The sequence below is a fragment of the Pseudonaja textilis genome, chromosome 1, assembly GCF_049901715.1.
Source record: "Pseudonaja textilis isolate UNSWEBS1 chromosome 1, rPseTex1.2, whole genome shotgun sequence".
NCBI lineage: Eukaryota > Metazoa > Chordata > Lepidosauria > Squamata > Elapidae > Pseudonaja > Pseudonaja textilis.
In genome coordinates, this window is record NC_141990.1 from 255,276,649 (window position 1) to 255,296,640 (window position 19,992).

Genomic DNA, 19,992 nt, shown 5'->3' on the forward strand with positions numbered 1-19,992 from the left:
TTCCTGCAAAGCATTGCTAATTCTAAGTCTAAATATCTTTTAGTGGTCATCAAGTGGGATCTTTTAGTGGCCATCAAGTTTTACAGCCAAGCTCATCCTCAGTAATTAACTTGATGAAATGTTTTGTCTTTGATGTTTTTCTCTGTTGGCTATCAGTTAAATAAAAAGGATGGTCCCAAATAGCTTTTAACAGAAAGACTAAGTCATTTCCCTTTGTTATCCCCATTACTTCAAAATCTCCATATAGGTGCTTGAATTGTTTTGTTTTTGACTCAAAAGTAGCTAAGGGGGTAACTGAAGGTGCGGATTGCCTAAATTTATAAATGGGCATTATGAACTAAACTGTGCAGTTGTCTTTATTTTCCTAACTAATATTAACAAACAGTATATGATTTCCATTCATACTTGGGTTTTTTTTTGTTTTTTGTTTGGTTAATTTCTACTTCCTGCTGCAACTTTCCATCTATGCAGCTTCTCATCTATGCCACATCGTCTGCCCTTCTGGTGTGACATAGGGATGGGTGAGACAGCTCATGGAAATTAAGATCTGTCCCATCAAGTGTTACAGTTTTATATTATACAATTTAAACAAAATTAAACATGAAAAGATGCAAATTACTACAAGCTGTAGAAGACAGAAATATTTTCAGGATGACAGGTAAATTTAACTAGAATATTGATGTTCTGTATATCTTCCCATAATGCCATGTTTATTATCTAATCTTTATGATTAAAGTAGATTTTTCAGTCCTTATTTCTGACTCTTATAGCTCCTTCCAAGTCATAAGAATACACTGATTTCTTTCCAATACTTTGCCTGCTATCTGCTATGTCTGTTTTGGCTTCCTCCGCCCTATGAATTGCATTTGACAATTCTTATTTCTTCCTTATGGTCCATAGTATTTCTTTTTATGCTGAGCCTCTCATAAGCTCTGACTGCACGAGCTTGTGTTTCTGAATGAAAAGTAATGAGAACCAGGAAATGAATCTCCTGTTCAATGATCTGAATAGTCTAGAACAAAATAGTCTGAGATTCTGTCATTATCCTTAAGCATTCTGTGATCTATGTATTTCATCTTTTGCTTTATTAATGAAAGTTCGAGTCTGACCAATACCTGATTAGGAGTAGCCTCTTCAGTTTTCAGACTTTGTTTTATTTAGGAATTGTGATTCTAATCACCTCAGGACATGTCTAAGTGAGTTGAATCAATTTATTTTCAACATATTTGTTCATATATTAAGCCTGTTATGTTGAAACCTGCCATCCATTTTCTCTGAGATGTTCACCTTTGGGTAATAATGTTCTCCCTCGGCTTGTAAGAATTTGTTTAAAATTCTCTTAGTGTTGTTCAACTTAGTTTCCTATTGGAAATTTCGGGATGTTCCTTTGCAGCTATTTTTGGTTTCTGTTGTCTATGTTTTTTGTTATTCTAAAACTTTGGTGGCTACCTGTGAAAGTTTGAAAAAGCCAAATGAAAGAGTCTCATGGTGATGTAATGGGAAACTGGAAGCCAGGGAAAGATAAGTCTTCTGAAGAGATGATTATACTGTACTTTGGAAAAAAAACAGGACATTCCGATACATTGCTCTTGCGAATGTGCCAAGCTCCTCCCATTTTGCTTTTTTTTTTTCTTGGCATGGTACTAGGGGTATTTATTTTTACATGGAACTATTCAAATGATTGAATTAGTTTTAAAACTCCAGAACTGATGCATTTAATATAAACAGAAGTTGTTGCAGGAAGCCAAAAATTATAAAGAGCCCTTATATTAGAACTTATAGTCTCTTAGGATAAAATGTTGCTTTATTTATTTGCTGCAATTTCTTTCATTGTATTGCCCATATACTAATCCAAGAAAAATACATTTAAATGCTATGTTAGATGCAGTACACTAAATTGGGATATGTAATGTGACCACAGGCACACCTTCCTTCTCACCTGCCCAGCTGCTACCCCACCCTCCTGTATTTATATTTTAATTAAAATACTTATAAATTGAAATTACATTATTTATAATTTATTAATTTAAATGAAGTCAAAGGGCAAGCCAACTTCAGCATGACCTTTATTTAGAAGAATAATTCTGGGACTTACTCATAGAGGCATGCTTAGAAAAAATAATGCCAGGCATCTTCAGGTATTTTGCTGGTAATTATGCCCATATGCACAATGAAAAAAAAATATTGAACTGCAATAGTGGAGAACTTTTGGATGACCACTGGGAAATTGGGTAACAACTTCACCAGTTTATATTGCAGTAAACAAGTGTTATGACTAATCATCAACACACCCACGGCAGCCATTTCTGTGCATTTACTTGCAACCCGAAGTAATGTTGGAAAGAAATTAAGGAAAATGGCAGATGACTCTGTCAGCAGAATAATCCCCTGAAAACCAAATGGGACTAGACCAAATTTAGTATCAGAGAAGACATGAGCCAAAGAAAGATCAAGCCTGAAACTAGGCTTCCACAGTTTCCCATACATCCCTATGGGAGAGGTCAGAGGTAGGTAGGAAGCAGCCTGCTATATTGTTGATTGCTCCATTTTAAACCCTCCCTTCTTTTGTCCTGGCCACATCACCCAGAGGAGACCATTTCAATTTTTCTCAGCCTGCACATCGGGGAGAATACAAGTCTACCCATAGGTGTATGCCACACATTGCGCCCAGATAGCTCCACTGCTAAGAGGCTGAAAAAAAATTCCAGAAGCCATACTTAGCATGTTTTCTCTACCTTGGGAGACTAGAAAGTCTCTGTCTTGCAGAGAAACCACAGTCGTCTAAGAATTCCAAACATGTAAAGATTGCCAAGGATGCTTAATTAATAGCACAGGTCAGGAATAGTAGAGAGTTCCTGGAGGACTAGAGCCTACAGATTCAAGAAAGCTACTCTGTCAGGATAATTGTTTTTATCCTTGCTTATAAATGTTTTTATATATTTTTTTATACTTACCCTTTTTTCTTCCTCTGTTGTTTCATTGGGAACAAGTACACACATTGCTACATGAGCTGCACTAGGTGACAGTTTGCTTTCAGGTTTAATTCAGGGTGTGGTTATCATCTTTAAAGCCCTTCATTGCATGGAACCAGATTAACTGAGGAACCAACTCGCCTTGATTGCATTGATTTGCCCAAACCCCATCAGGTAGATAGGGCAATGGATCCTCTTAGTTAAATTTTTTTGATTAGAATAAACTAGGAAGACAGCTTTTTCTTCCACCGCCCCTGTCCTTTGGAATATTTTACCCCCAGAGATGAAGTGAGCTGTCAATCTTCTGGGCTTTCAGAAAACTCTTAAGACCTGGCTCTGCTAATTAGAATGGGGGTCTAAGAGCCTTAGGTAATCTGGAGGGGGCTGATGGCTTGAGGACACTCCTTCTGTCTTAACTCCTTAACTGTCTTGTTAACATCTTAATTTTTTTTTAACTTGTAAATTTTAACCTTGCTTTTTAACTCTGGAAATAAGGAGAAACTTTCTGACAGTGAGAACAATCAACCAATGGGACAGCTTGCCCTCAGAAGTTGTGGGAGCATCATCACTTGAGACCTTCAAGAAGAGATTGGACTGCCATTTGTTAGAAATGGTGTAGTCTCCTGCTTGGGCGGGGGGTTGGACTAGATGACCTACAAGGTCCCTTCCAAGATGAACAGTGTAAAAATTTGAATTCAGTGAATGAACAAATAAATAAACATTTGTTGTAAGTGTCATGCTTCTGTTTCCCCTAAACAACCCCAGGAACATTTATTTTGGACAAAAATCTAACAAGAAGCTAAATCATAGCCAGAAGGTTATATTTTACTGCTTATATAAAACTGTTTCTATAAAAAAGCAGATTTTATAAAAGCTAATGTCAGACTAAGCAGAGGACAGGCAACCCTACAGTGCAAAGTTATGAAATTCATGGCCTGAAAATTGCTTGTGACATGCATAGCACATATGTCATATCTATGTATGTGTTTTTGTGTATAGTCTGTATTTGTGTGTATGAATTCAATTTTTCAGTAAATTAAAATTATACAGGAAGATGGCAAAGCACATGCATTATCATCTTGACTCAACAATATCTTCACCTCAGTATGCTAACAACAACTGGTGAAGTGCCACACTGGTGAAGGCAGACAACAGATCCTAGCCATTCTATCAGAAATTACAGAATTATGATTTAATGAAATGAAATAAGAGCCTCGGTGGCACAGTGGTTAGAATGCTGTACTGCAGGGTACTTCTGCTGACTATCAGCTGCATGTATTTTGGCAGTTCAAATCCCACCAGGTTCAAGTTTGACTCAGTCTTCCATCCTTCTGAAGTGGGTAAAATGAGGACCCAGATTTTTCGGGGCAATATGCTGACTCTATAAAACCACTTCGAAAGGGCTGTAAAGCACTATAAAATATATAAGTCTAAGTGCTATTGCTTTTGCTATTGTTAGTATTAGACTAGATGCTTTTCTAGAGAAAAGTCAAGGGAACAATTATCTCAGCGTTGTCCATTCCACGATTGGATATTATAATATATTTCTTCAAATAAGCATGATGATTAAATTGGGCTAGAATAAAGGAAACTAAGATTAACCAGGAATATGACAAGGGGCCAAGGATTTCCATCCCTGATTTTTTCATAACTAGATATAGATTCAGACAAGAATTTTAGAAACGGATTCATCCATTGCCCAGCTATACAAATTTTCCTTTGTCAGAAAGGATTTATTTATATTTTCTGCAGAGATAGGCACTTATTAATAAACATTAAATCTGGCACTGGAACAAGGGTCTGATATTTTCAACAGCACTGAATACTATAAATATTCCCCTGTTGATTTATTTGACTTATACCCTGCATTTATGCCTCTAAGATGTGTTCTTCTGCTATGTAAGCCAAAGACCTCCTCATCCTCCTGCTAAACAAAACCAAACCTGAGCTGAATAAGTTGTTTCAAACATTTTTGTCTCACTTCCAATGGTTAAGTCTTCTAGTGCCTGTTTTCCTAATTTGGTGATTTTTTTGTTCAAAGGGAAAAGAAATATAAATGTCTCATTTGCATGCTGAAGAGTTTTTTTTTTAAACCTCCCCTCATCTTTAGGGTTGAGTGTGTACTAAACCAGCAAATGCTATAATTTTGTCATAAGAGCTGCGGTGACGCAGTGTTTAAATACAATATTGCAGGCTACTTCTGCTGACTGCCAGTTGCCTGCAATTTAGCAGTTCGAATCTCACCAGGCTCAAGGTTGATTCAGCCTTCTATCCTTCCAAGGTGGGTAAAATGAGGACCCAGATTGTTGGGGACAACATGGCAACTCTGTATACGACTTAGAGAGGGCTGTAAAGCACTGTGAAGCAGTATGTAAGTCTACATGCTGTTGCTGTAAGGTTTGATTGTTACCCCACGCCATTATAACAGGATCCATAAAGTCAAAGACATTTAGTGCTGATCCTTGTGTTCAGCATAACTCAGTGTGAATCCAGGTCACTGACTGTTTCTCAAAGACATAAACGTACAATCCTGGCACTTACCTATATCCAGCCTATTAAGAAGAAAACCTTGAAGTGCTATTTTTCCCTTCAATGTCTCAGAAGTCATTTTTCTCACCTGTGTCAATTCAAGGAGTGCTATCTGGTTTGCCTGCTCCGGTTTCATTGTAAACAAAGTTGCCTCATCCTCCCATTCTTCACAGCTATTTTTTTTTTTTTTAAGTTCATCCTTGGAGGGGGAAAACCTGTTTGGGGTTGTTTGTTTTTGTTATTTTTTTCGAACAAGTTTAGTAATAGAACAAGAAAACAATGAACATGTCATTTTCTTTCACTGAGATAACAGAAAAGGTCTCTTGTCTTGACTTTTTAATATTTCATTGATAGAATAATGGGATTATGAAATGATGAGCTGTCTTTCCTTCATTTTAGTCATGAGAAATGGTTCTGCCACTTTCCCCTTCTAGACCAAGTGACAAAAAAAAAGGATAAAAACTAGGGCATTCTCTGGATAGTTAAAGGTCAGGTCAAGAAATAAGTATATCACAGACTCTAGAAAAACTTTTTATTGCACTAAAAGAGAATATCAAAATTGTGAAAGCTAGTGCAAATTTCTCTCTATCCCATCTGATACTAAATAAAATCAGGGTGGCGGTGGTTATTTTTAGGTCCTTTCTCATGATGTTTTCTTTTAAGCTGGCTTCATTTCTAGCTGGTTTAAACGTTGTATTCAGAAACTCAGGACTTAGCTAATGACAGGGTCTTAGTTAAAACTTTCATTTGGTGGTGCAAAAGGATAAACTGAGACAGTTCATCTTTTCAAGCTTCTTGGAATGATTTTTTACTTTATGAAAAAGTTTCAGTGTAATAAAGCTAGGAATCCTGACGTGGCAAGCTGTACTGAATATCTTTTATCAAAATAAGAGCTCTGGTTTCAGATAAACAGACTTTTTGATAAGTATGCCAATATGTTTGGGAGTTCTAACATTTTGTAACTTTTGTAATGGGAGAGGGGTAATAGTTATCTGCTGGGAAAATTATTTTCAAGCTTCAGTGATAATTAGACATTTCTTAATGTCAAATGTTGTTTTTAATAGCAGTACAATTTCATACAAAGTATTAAAGCCAGAGCTTGCCCAAGAGATTTTGCTGCTTGAAATGCCACAACTTAAATTGTCGTGCAGAATGTGGTAAAGGAATTTGACATATAGAACAGAAAAATCTCAAAGCATATTTCTCAATCTCTGAGGGCAATAATTTGTTGGCCTTTCATTTTACTGGTTGTCTAAGGCAGCAATTTTACATTACTTAATGGAAGGATTAGTAGTGACTAAAGGAAATAGTCATATTTTAGGAAGCTGATTGAAACAGCACGGAAAAATATGTAGGAGTTATAGCATCTTGAATGCACGTGCATGCACATTACATAGGTAGTGTCTAGTGACTACAAAATCCATTTCAGTCCAGTCATTGACTTGGAAAATAGTCTAACCTTCCAATCAACCTTGGGTTTGAACCAGGAAGTTTGCCTTCAACTTGAGAGCAAATTTAAGTCTTAATTCAGAATCATAATCTTTATTTGATTGTAGTTGGAAAGAAATAGCAGTGTCTGCATTTTTTTCATACAATTGTATGAATGATAGTTCTTTTTTAGGGGATGAAGTATGATAACATTTATACCTTTACATTCAAAACATTGTTACATACATTTTTAAACTGTGATTGCTGGCAATTATGTCTTTATTTGTTGTTGGAATGAGATGAAATGCTTAATGTTGCCCCTTTTATGACAATGAAACTTATTAGATTTAAAAGAAACCTTGCTTTTCATTCAGGATCAACCAAATATGTAATTTATTTTTTATTCTTTATTTTGGTAGGAAATTGTTATAGAACATATTACACCTGTTAAATAAGGAACCTTCGTCTTTTGAGAAGAATAGCAGCAGTAAGAGAAATCCATTTTTGTGGAAGAAACAAAGTGATTTAGTTCCCTGTCCAATGGGCTTGTGTAAGTTTCAGGCTCTGAGCAATTTGAAAATATTCCAGAGATTTAATGTAATGAGTTAGTTGTAGAAAATTCAAATGTTCAAAATGTCTCTTGTGTTGGCAAGGAAAATCACTTTAGGTAAAATGTTCTGGAAGATTAAATGGAAGAAAGACTGGAACATCCAGCATTTTTCTAGCCTGGCATCTTCCCGTGGACTCCAGTAAAATTAATCCTGGATGAGCAAACTAGGAAGCAGAATGGAGTTTTGGATAAAACTTTTACAAAACTGACAATGATCAGAAGTAGACATTATCCTGGATATAGATTTCCTGAAAGTGGAACATAACTTGTGGGATGATGGACCTATCTAGAACAATGCAAAGGATGAAACTACAAAGGGAAAAAAACAGCAAATGTTACCTTCCTCTCTTTCTTCAGAGGGTGATTCAAATTTTATCCAAACTTACTTTTTATTTCTTCTTTTGATATTATGACAACATGAAGAGCTTATATTCAAGAGCTCCTAGCTTTAACTAATGAATACAGTCTGCTGGCCAAATGCAACATATTCACAATATTTCTCAAGTGGCATATAAATCCATGGAAGTATTTTATGTAAATTATATATTTGTTAAAATTATTTTGGTATTATTTGCTTTAATGGGAAAGTCCAATAACATTACTTGTGTTTTAATATTCACCATTACGTTTATACTTTTATTTGTTGTTATTTTTTCACTTTTGGGAAGCAAACACAAAAGGAAGCACAGTTCTTTTGCTATTTGTTTTTGATTCATTTCTTCATTCTTTATGGGTGGGTGTTTTAATAATTTGCCTTGTGTCTGTAAAAATCAAATGTAATGTTTTGTTATTCACTGGGGGGAGGATTCATCAAAAAATGTATTTTAATAATGTATTTTTAACAGGGCAACTTCTGATAGGTACTTGGTATTGCTTATTTTGATGGGATATTCTTGGCAATTGTGGAGAAAAAAGTTCAAGTTAAGTGAGCTGTTTGGTGCATTTACAGATCATGATTTTAGAAGGAACTGGCAGAATGAGTCTTAATACCGTCACAAGTCTTCTCCATGAACAGTCGACCTGGACAGAAGAATATCCCACATGTAATGGTAGGAAGTATTCACCAGTGGTGATCTATGAATAGGTTTGAAAACTATACATCTTTCTCTTGTCCTTGTGCTATTTGCAAAGCATACTTTTTATTTTGATAAAGTGAAACTCATTATATGATTGCAATCTTATGTTATCAACATGGAATACAGTCCAATTACTGTAAACTAAAATTGTAATGAATGCAATTATTTTCCATTCTTCCTTTTTTCATTTAAAATATTAAAGCAAAAGAGCAACTGCTTTCTGCAAAGTGTAATCCTCCCAGCAACTTCTACTAGGCAACTCCACCCAAATAGACAACTTCTAATCTAAGTTTCAAATCTAGAATGCGCATCATTTCAACTTGAAATTCTCGATCTCAATTCTTGCTGTGCTGAGCTAATGTTAACTGCTTCTCATTGGCAAAGAAACTAACCTAGCCACCAATGGCCAGAAGTAATTTTGGGTGAGGTAGAAACCTTTTTGTTTGGCACTTGACTGAAGTACCTATTAAACTTGACTTTAAATAAATCATGTTCATATAACTAGCTCATCAAAAATGTTTTTCTCATTATTGAATTTAAAATAAGCACTTATTTCTGAATATGGAAATAGAGTAATAAAGGTGTTCTGAGTCTATAAAGGTGATAAAAAGCACTAAAATGTGGTCCCTTAAATCATACAAAAAATCATTTAGGATTTAATTTGTAGCAACCACAGTTTTAAAACTTGACATTTCTTTAAAGCAATCCTATGTCATATGTTTATTATAATCTTGCTACTATTATCAATTCAATAAATATCAGTTCAACATTTACTGTAAAAAAAATTCATGGATTGCCTACCAAATAACTAGAGTTTTTGTTTTCTAAATTCCTCAAGATTCACTTTGAGTTGTATATAAGGCCTTGGAGTAAATAGATAATTGTAAATCCCAAGATTAGAATTCTGTATGCTGATGCACACACTGACTTCATTTTGCCCACCTATTGCATTCTTTTAAAAATAGGAATAAACATATCATAGTCATAGTTAATTTTCTTAATGAACTCTTAATGAGATTATTGTAATGTGTTCTACATGAGGCTGCTTTTTGAGGATGCCTCCAAATTGTAATTACTTCTGAATTCATAATCATAGCCAATATCATTAAATATTACCTGGGTGCATGAGATCATTAAATATTACCTGGGTGCATTAGACTGCATGAGATTCTGATCATATAATTGGTTTCCATTTATTTTCTGGAAACTCAAATTACTAATCTGAATGTAGTTTGGATAAAGACTATTTAACTATTCATACCTGATATTTTTTCCTTGAAAATCCTACTACAGGTTTTCCATTGAGTACATAAAAATAGTTTAATCCTTTTCATTGGTGTCAGTTGGGTTTTTCCCCAAAAAACTTATTTTTCTATCCTGTTATAGAATTTAGCTTCTGTTTGGAAGGATAGGAGTCAAAGTTCTGGATTTACATTTTAATTCCCAAAGATGTTTGCTTTTATTATTACTTCACCTTTATATCAATGCTTATTTTCATTATTTATCATTGTCTGTTCTATGTTAAAGATTTTTTCAATAATTTAATATGTAAATAAAAATGAAGCATTCCTCACTTTCACCAATATTATTCATGGATAGTGAAATGTTTTCTTTAGTGATTACTACATCTTTTCCTGCAGCAGCATCAAGCAGTTTTTTTGGAACACAGTGGCATGAAATACATCCTCAGTATTGGACAAAGTATCAGGTCTGGGAATGGCTCCAACATCTTTTGGACACCAACCAGCTTGATGCCAACTGTATCCCATTCCAGGAATTTGACATCAGTGGGGATCATCTGTGTAGCATGACTTTGCAAGATTTCACCCGGGCAGCTGGCTCTGCTGGACAACTTCTTTACAACAACCTCCATCATCTAAAATGGAATGGTAAAACCTTTCACTAAAATAGATATAGATATAGAATTCTTTATTGGCCAAGTATGATTGGACACAAGGAATTTGTCTTAGTGCAAATACTTTCAGTGTACATAAAAGAAAAGATACATTCATCAAGAGTCAAGAATCATCAGGTACAACACTTTAATAGTCAAAAGGTACAATAAGCAATCAAATCATACTAGAAAACAATATAAATTGTAAGGATACAAGCAACAAGTTACAGTCATACAGTCACAAGTGGGCGATAAGGAGTGATGAGAAGATTAATAGTAATAGTAGTGCAGACTTTGTTAATAGTTGGACAGCGTTGAGGGAATTATTTGTTTAGCAGAGTGATGACGTTTGGGAAAAAACTGTCCTTGTGTCTAGTTGTTCTGGTATGCAATGCTCTATAGCGTCGTTTTGAGGGTAGGAGTTGAAACAGTTTATGTCTGGGATCTGAGGGGTCTGTAAATATTTTCACAGCCCTCTTTTTGTCTTGTGCAGTATACAGGTCCCCGATTGAAGGCAGGTTGGTAGTAATCATTTTTTCTGCAGTCCTAATTTCTCTCTGGAGTCAGTGTTTGTCTTGTTGGGTTGCATAACCCAAATATATGTTACCTTTCCCAACTTCTAAACATCAGTTATTATTGTACTAATAGATTACAATTCTGATCAAATTTAGCCTCAGGATCAATAATGAAAGATGTGGGAAATTGATTTAGCAATGAATAGAGGCTTAGAACTGGGAAAACAAGATTTAGACACAATATATAAAATTTTGTTCAAAATGTATTCCTCACATTCAGAAATCATTAAGAAGTAAAATGAAAGAGAAACTTTATAATAAATATCCCACCCAATTCATTTGTCACTGAACAATTCTGAATCTACTATATAAAACCTTGATCTAAAAATGTGAAGACTATCTTCTACGTATGCTGAAATAGAAATAATATTTCTGGTGGAATCTTTTTTATGATCTTAAAGATATCCATTTCTTAATATGGCTGAAGGTCAAAACAGTTTGTTCCAAGGCTTAACACAACAAATCAAGCATTGCTATGCAGTAGATCCAGGTCTCAGAGACCGTAAGGCCAACATCTCTTGAAAAATAATTTACTTCCAGTAATTTACAACAAAATGTCCCCATAGCCCAAAAGGAAGTTTTGAAAAATATCATACAGAATATTTAATCAGGTTTTCAGGATCAGATCTTTATGCTATATATATATTATTCAAATCCTATAGTATATAAACGTTTTGGGATGGAACCAGGGGTGGGATTCTACTAGTTCGCACCTATTTGCTAGAACCGGTTGTTAACATTCGAAACAGTTTGGAGAACCAGTTGTTAGAAGAAATTACTGGCCTAATCCTGTAAGGAAGGCAGGAAGGAAACATTCTGGTGTTGCTTACAGAAACTGTTACTACTTTAACCCTTATTACATTCTTGGCAAGACTAGGCTTCCTGTCTCAGGAAGTTCTCTGGAGTTTTTTCCCCTCCTTTGCTGGTACTTTGCTTGTGTGGAGTGACCAGTGGCACTAAAGAATGTGACTTATGACCATTTTTCACACTTACAACTGTTGCAGCATCCCCACAGCCATGAGAGGCCAGGTGAGGAGATGGGTGCCTCGATATGATTGATATTGAGTTGGCCACACCCAGCCAATAACATGACCACCAAGACATGTCCACCCAGTCACATGACCACCAAGCCACACCCACCACCTAAGCCACACCCACAGAACTGGTTGTTAAAAAAATTGAATCCCAACCCTGGATGGAACATAAGTGAAAACTTACAAGCATGCATTTTCCTTAATTCAACTCCAGGACTGCAACTTTTTTTTTGTTTAAATTAGATTTAGTTCAGTGCAAAAATTTGGAATCCTGAGACCATAGGTAGTCTCACAAAATGGCTGCAATGTTTATTAAAGCTACAACAAGCACTAAATAATATCTAAATAGGGCATTCAGGGGTCTCTAACCTATATTATCCCAACTCAACTTTCCCCCCTGGTTTTAGGGTTGTCTCATATTCTTAGAACCATATTATAAATGTGAACTTTTTTAAAACTTAAAAATACTTTATTTTTTTTTCCAGTCAGGACAAGATTCTTGGCACACACTAAAGGCTTTCTATAGTGCATTATTGTCAGTGAACAATATGTTATCTTCAACATTACTTTTGTTTAATACCAGTCTGCCTTCCCTATATTAGAAATGTCTGGTTTCTTTGCTTCAGACAACCTGATTCTTTAAATAATATTTAATAATAAGTAAATCTGCTGGTATTTGCTTGTGAATTGCTACTTCTTATAAACAGAAGCAAAGTTAGCATGAGAATATCTATTTTTTGTTATTCTGATATATTATTTATGTAGCTCTCAATGGCATTGCTTCCTGTTGTTAATATATTCCAGCTGTTCTGGAGATGTATGGTTGAAATTCTGCCTTTTTAATAATTGCATTGCATATTACATTCATTTCTGCCAGGTCAATGTGGAAGTGAAGTGTATCCATCACACAATGTCATTGTTAAGACAGAACAAACAGGTAAGTGATATTTACATTATTTCTGTTCTAAACAATTGCAAACCAGGAAAGAACTAGGAGAATGATTATTTAGAAGCAAATATAAATTTGTTTATAAGGTAAGCAAGCTAAAGGTCTTCAGTTTAATCTCAGATATCAACTTTCAAAGAATCCAATAATACCCAATGAAAGAGATTTTTTTCTGCTTGTGACCCCTGAGAACTACTACATCAAAACAGGCAGTCTGTTCTATTATGCTGTAATATTAATAATACTAAGGGTGTATGCAGAAAGCTATAAGAAATTTCTGGGGATTCATGGTCCACTTCCATGGCTGACTTGAATGACACATCTGACTTTGAATTTCCTCAGTGTCTTGCCCACTGAACCCCTCAAATGATTCTTTTGCATTATCAAATAAAACACCATGTAACTGTGTGAGTCCTTTGGAGGCTTCTTACACTAAGCTGAATGCTACTGCAATATTTTTGTACCATGTAGAATAGCAAAAACATTACTCCCCAATCCTACTTGGGTGAGTCTTTTTTATTTTTTAGAAAAAAACAAACAAACAAAGGGTAGACCAGGCATCTGAATGACAAGAGAGTTTGTTGCAAGGACATAGGTTTGGGATGCCCAAATACATAGCTAGTAAGCAGAAGATTGACTAAATTCCTATTTCATAAGTTTTAAGCTGGCAAAGCACAAAGGTTTAGCATTCATCATGATTCATTTCCAGGTGTAATCACATATTCATTACTTTAAAAGACAAATAGATCCCCAAACCTGCATTTGGAAATGGAAACAAAAACAAGGTTAACATCTTCTAAAAAGGAGACAAATTTTTGTACAGAAGGACTAATCTCTAGCAATAGTACCCAGATGAGTATTGTGCTCATCTATGTGTTCTTTGGGTCAAAAGATAAATTTAGAACAGTTGTGAAACCTTTATTTTTGTTTCCCGCTTCCTACAACAATATGCTTATTTCTTGCTATAATCCAAGATTATCAGATTAAGATTTTAGAAAGAAAAGAGCAAAATTATATCATGTGATTGCAGTTGGATAACATGCTTAATATAGCCTTGGTTATCTGTATCCCTCTTTGTCTTCCCAATGCCTGCAAAAGTTAGATGCAGAAATGAAGAAATGTGTTTAAGAAATAATAAAAAAGGGTACTTAGGTGCATACAGGATTCCTTCCTGCCTTACCAAGGTAGCAATTATAAAATCAGAACTTTTTAGGGATCCAAGAGCTGTTCCCAACTTTTGAGTCTTGTAGCCACAGTAAAAATAATAATAATAAAAAGAACAATAACACATGAACAGAAGTATGAGGCATCCAAAGAAAGAAGGAAAGGCTTTATGAAAATATGGTTTAAATAACAAAATAACAATTGTTGAAACTCGAGAAGCTGCAGGAGCTTAAAGGATAGAGTGCAGGCTTAAAAACGGGGTCAGGTAAAAGCCATGTTTGGAGCAAGACCAAGGAAGAGTAAGCCAAACAATGATTCATCCGCCTTTTGCCATCTTACTCACCCAAAACAGGCAATCCCAACATACACCAGCTGTAAATGCAGCCCTTACTTTGGTACAGCACTTACAGCAAATTTAAACTTCTCAAGATAGCTTTAAAGCATGGCACCTTTCATGAGCAGATTGAAAGCTGTGCTAACAGTGAAGATAGCATGGGCTTACTTTCAATCTGTTCAGGAATGTGCCATGCTTTAAAGCTGTTAGAATGGCTTTTCTCTACCTTTGCTCCTGAAAAAAGCAAAACAAATTCTTATGTCCAATTGCACACCCTTGGAGATGAAAATGTCTAATTTTTGCACCATGAATACCATTCAGTATGCCTGCTTAACGAAAAGAGTATAGGTACATTTGTTTCCACATGGAAACCACTTCTGAACTTCATGTTTGATGTGGAAGAAAAGTGAAACTTTGGTTTTGGGTTTTACAGATTAGATAGATCTGTATAACAATGACGGGTTCATACTATTATGGTAAAACAAAAAGTTGTGATTTGTTGTTAATGCCTTATTCTACTGTAACAGAGAGAGCCAGAAGTCAATGGTTCTGTTTCTTTTTCTTCCCCTTTCCTTCCTCACTTTTCTTTCCCCTTTTCCCTTCCCCCTTTGTATTTTATAATACCTTATAACATAATTAAAAAAACTATTGAATTAAGACCATTCAGTATGCCTTCTTGTACTTAATAAAATACTTTGATGCTTTTGTATGTGTTATTTCTGTTGAAAATTTAAATTTTATGTTCTGAATATGGAAAATTTCTTGTTTCTAACTAGCAATATTATTTCACCAGTATTTATTTTTGTTCTGTTATTTTCTGTGCATAAGATCCATCTTTAATGACATCTTGGAAAGAAGACAATTATTTTTACGATAATGGATATGGTGGCACAGTAGGTAACTACCTTGATTACCTCATATATTTTTAAGCAATTCTGGAAATTACCTTGATATTTTTTTTTACATTAATTTTTTTTCTTCCTAAATCCTCAGAACTAGTGGAGAGCAAAGCCTATTGTAGAGCACAGATTTCTGTCAGCTCTAGTGGTCATCCACCTATAGGTAAGTAGCTCTAACATTTTATAATCTAGGCCTGATATCAGCATTTGGTTAGATCAAATATCTAAACCATATTCCATGTTGCTATACGCTTTGGGTGGTCTCATTACTATAGATATGCAAAAATCTATAGATTTATTTGTATAGATACACATGATTGGACATGCTTAGAAAGTGCTTTGGCACTCATTGAACCACATCATGTCTGTGCTAGCCATTACCACAAGAACTCAAGGCTAAAAGTGATGCAGTTGCTTTAATTAGTAGCTCAGAAATGCTGCATTTGTGATATATATATATATATATATATATATATATATATATATATATATATATATATATATATATATATCTTTGATCAGCTAAATAACAAAATTAAAACTTCCAGATCAAGTCATCTTACCTTACTTATAGTGTTCTATAGACCTAAACACTTAGCTGTAAAGCAAGCATTGAAGAAGAAATCAAGAGAAAGAAGAAATCAAGTTTTTGTGTAAATAATGTAAGTGACATTATTTACACAAACATTAATATTACATTAATATAATATTAATATACACAATGCCATTAATATTATTTGTTAGGTTGATATTGAACTAAAGTATTTCTTTCTTTCCCTCTGATACAAAGAAACACAAATAATTTGCAAGAAATTCATACTGCTGGCACACAGGACAATCACGCTCTTCTCCTTGTGGCTGCAGCATTGGCTACTTGTTTTCAATTTGTAAAGATATGGGTCAACCACCACATGCTTTGGCTAAGACCTGTGGTACTGAGCTGAGACACAATAGAGCTGAATTGAGGTGGTGGTGAATTAAGCTCCATGAAATAACACTCGTCTTTGCATAACACAATGAAACACAAGCCTGCCCATTACTGCTGTGTAAACTCAATGTATTGTGTTTCTTAAAATAATCAGGACATGCAAATATTATTTGTGCAGAAGATAGAAAATGTCAGTTTAAGCAGCTTTCTTCCTGCTGTCTTACTTTCCATTCTTGTAAAGCAGCTGCTACCTTTTCAAACTGGTAGAACTGTAGCAAAATTTGATCATTGTCCCCTGGTGTGATCTATTTATCCTCCCAGCTGCTGATTCTACTGGATGGGGAGCATGCCTGGGTCACAGCATGTCCTAATTTGTGTATTCTGCAAAAAGAAGCCGGGTGCTTCTGAATCATATGCAAATCCTGTGCATAATTCTTTCTCTTGAGTTTTGCAAGATAGCTTTGTTGAAACATCTCCCTCCCCCCCCCCCAATTTGTCAAGGCACGGCCTTCAAAAACTCTTCATGCTTGAAACTTTTCTCCCTGTAAAATGATCAGCTTTTGTTTTTGCAGTTGTGAAAGAATTAGTTATTAACTCTGCGGAATGTGAGAAGCCATGCACACCTCTAGTGACATATTGAGAATGTATATATATATATAAAAAGCAAACCCAGGTTATGCCCAAAAATATTAGAATTTTTTCAAGGTATATATATATATATATATATATATATATATATATATATATATATATATATATATATATATATATATATTTTAAAAAGAACTGATGGCAGAAGGATATAATTGTCACAAATTCTATACAAATCATGAACATATAATTGCTAAAACGAATATACTTTTCATGACATTTGAAACAGAAGAATAAATGAAAGGTTATATGAAAATTGGGTCAGAAATTTTGGTTAAATTTACACATAAAACAAGGGAAAACATTGGATTGAAAAGGTTGAAACTTATGCTATATTATAATATAAATGTTGGAAATGTAAACAAAAAGAAGGGACATTTTATCATGTTTAGTGGACATTTAAAAAGCAAAGAATTCTGTATCCAAGTACTTGTACATACACTGATTAAGAGGATCTTTAATAGCAATATATAGGTGAAACCAGTGATTTTTCTTTTGGGACTGATCCACAGACAGCTGAAAAGAATCATGGAATAACTATAAAATTGTAGTGAGATTATTGTATGCACAAAGATGGAAAAAATTAGCATGACTCACAATGAGAAAATGGTTGGTGAAAATGTTGAAACTTGCTGAGATGGCAAATTAACCTTTTTGATAAGAGAAAAGACAATATTGCCAACTAGAAAACAATTCTTTTAACTAAAAAAATATGATTTATGGTTTTGATGAGTGAATAAAATAGATTATAGAAAGAAGAGAAACAGTTTAACTTAGTAGTTAAGACACCAGGCTAGAAAGTAGAAGACCATAATTTCTAATCTAGCAGGAAAGCCAGCAGAGTGACTTTGGGCCACTCACTCTCTCTCAGTCCAACTTACCTCACAGGGTTGATGTTTTCTGGAGAAAATAGGAGGAAAGTGTCTTGGATAGGTTTGCCCCCTTGAGTTATTTCAATAAATAAACAAATAAACAAACAAACATTGTAACCATAGAGTAAGAGCTAAAATTATAATTGTACTTATAAGTGATATAAAGAAAGTCAGAAAATACTTCTCCGTATTTTTTTTCTTTCCTTCTCTTTGATTTCTTTCTCTTTCCTTTCCCTTTCTCTTTGTGTTAGTTTTTATGGTCTTTTAATGAAATCTTTAATTTTATATATATACATTAATAAAAGAGGGTGGAAAGAACAATCCTTAATTGGGCTTTGTTGCTTTCCCACAAAGTCAGCAGTTTGTATAAGACAATGGTGTCCTCATGTTGCGAGTGCAGAAAAGACATGAATGCAATTAGCTGAGGTTTTTGTTCTGGTTTTTTTTAAAGCTTTGAGCAAAAGGACTTGCTATTTTCTTCTGTAATGGTAGTTTATATCCATTTTCCTAGTATGCTTATCAGCATTGGAACAAAATAATTCAGACAAGTTGGTACAGAAGCTGGAACTAGTATTTACTGTAAGTCATTTGCACATGCAAATAGTTAATTTCCACTGAAAGCTGCGGTTTACGCATGAATGTAGGTGGAAGAATGCATGTGGGCTTTATGCCTTTTGACACTATATAATGGCTGTACTCTGATGCAGGTGTAAGTTGAGTTCCTGGCAAATTTTTCTAGCTAATAATTTCTTTTAGAGGGTGTTAGGTGATCACCTTAAACAGACATTCATTTTGTCAAACATGTTTAACAGAAATTATCTATTTCTCTGTATACATGTTCTATTATTGGTATAGGTTTATAACATGTAAATTATCAACATAGTAAACTGATTATCATTTTGGCAAATGTGATCAGTCAAAACCAATTACCAGCTTTAGATTGGTACATAAACAGTCAGGGTTCAGGAGCTACTCCTTACTATCACATTGATTGAAAGGCAACTATAGAAGATCTGTATCTAAAACCTACAGTTACAAATTAGACCTATTAAATGCAAAATCCCTTGAACATAATATGATATGCAAATGAGAGAAAAACAGGTCTCTAAATTTGTTGGTTTGAAGAATTTCCAGTAACACTGGCTTTTGTTCCTCTGGATTTGACTTTTTTCATTACCTCAGAAACAGCTCTTTGCCAGGTCACCTGTTGATGTTATACATTTCCTTTATATGAAAGAAATCAAAGATATATGTAGTCCTTGTTTAAGCAATCAGAACTGGGACTGGCAACTTGGTCATTAAACTTCACTAATTGAAGCTCATGTTTTACTTCAGCTTTCCTTTGTCTTAAAGACTTACAAAGATCCCAAATATTAGAATTGATTGTCAAGTTATTTTTGATCACAGTTGTAACTGTAATTGGTCACTAACTGGACTATGTATATATACTATTATAACAAATAACAAAATATAATACAAAGGTTCAAAACTTTTGCTGAATTTCTTGTCTGATCTTGTCTGAGGGAATATTTTGCCTCCATTTTTTGTAATATGAGAGCTTAATTGAGTTCCAAACTGAGAAAATAAATATTGTTTCACACAGTGATTTATAAATAATACAGTGTTAAATGTGTCTATTTAGAAATCAGCCCCACTGATTAAGGGAATAAGGACTGTAGCCTAATTTTATGGTTGAGCTCATAGCCCAATAATATAGTACATATTATTCAAGAGGAAGTTTTTAATTATTTATAAAGAATATATAAATAGATGGCTTATGACTAATAGCATTAATAGGAGTTAAGATGACATATGTAAAGAATATGCAATGAAAATGTTGAATCTATTCGGCAGATTGTTAGAAAACTTTGAATTAATTAGTAGATTGTGGAAATGTTGTTGAGGTAATGTATCTCAATTTCAACAAAGTATATGTCAAAGTAATCCATGATATTCTGTTTAGCAATTTAGTTAAGTGTAGTCTAGATTGCACAACAATTACACAGATAAATAGCTGGCTCAAATGTTTTACACAAAGAATATTCATCAACTATTTCGCATAAAACTTAACCATAGTGTT

At 34.3% G+C, this 19,992-nt stretch overlaps 1 protein-coding gene and 1 long non-coding RNA gene across 30 annotated transcripts in view; both read left to right on the plus strand.

Annotated features, from left to right (window-relative positions):
* Positions 1 to 19,992, plus strand: part of LOC148128159 (uncharacterized) — a 49,500-nt gene that overhangs the window by 20,015 nt on the left and 9,493 nt on the right. The gene's annotated exons all lie outside the window — the stretch shown is intronic.
* EHF (ETS homologous factor) overlaps positions 1 to 19,992 on the plus strand; it is a 35,093-nt gene that overhangs the window by 10,376 nt on the left and 4,725 nt on the right. For 3 of the 29 annotated variants that reach the window (XM_087921351.1, XM_087921354.1, XM_087921355.1), the window contains exons 2-7: positions 7,349 to 7,479; positions 8,489 to 8,623; positions 10,256 to 10,504; positions 12,996 to 13,055; positions 15,391 to 15,459; positions 15,556 to 15,624. In XM_087921351.1, the coding sequence (XP_087777477.1) occupies positions 10,423 to 10,504; positions 12,996 to 13,055; positions 15,391 to 15,459; positions 15,556 to 15,624 (280 nt within the window). In that variant the 5' untranslated portion in view covers positions 7,349 to 7,479; positions 8,489 to 8,623; positions 10,256 to 10,422. Of the gene's footprint in view, positions 1 to 538; positions 659 to 7,348; positions 7,480 to 8,488; positions 8,624 to 10,255; positions 10,505 to 12,995; positions 13,056 to 15,390; positions 15,460 to 15,555; positions 15,625 to 19,992 lie in introns of those variants that run through there. The other 26 variants (XM_087921358.1, XM_087921362.1, XM_087921363.1 and 23 more) reach the window with 13 other exon arrangements.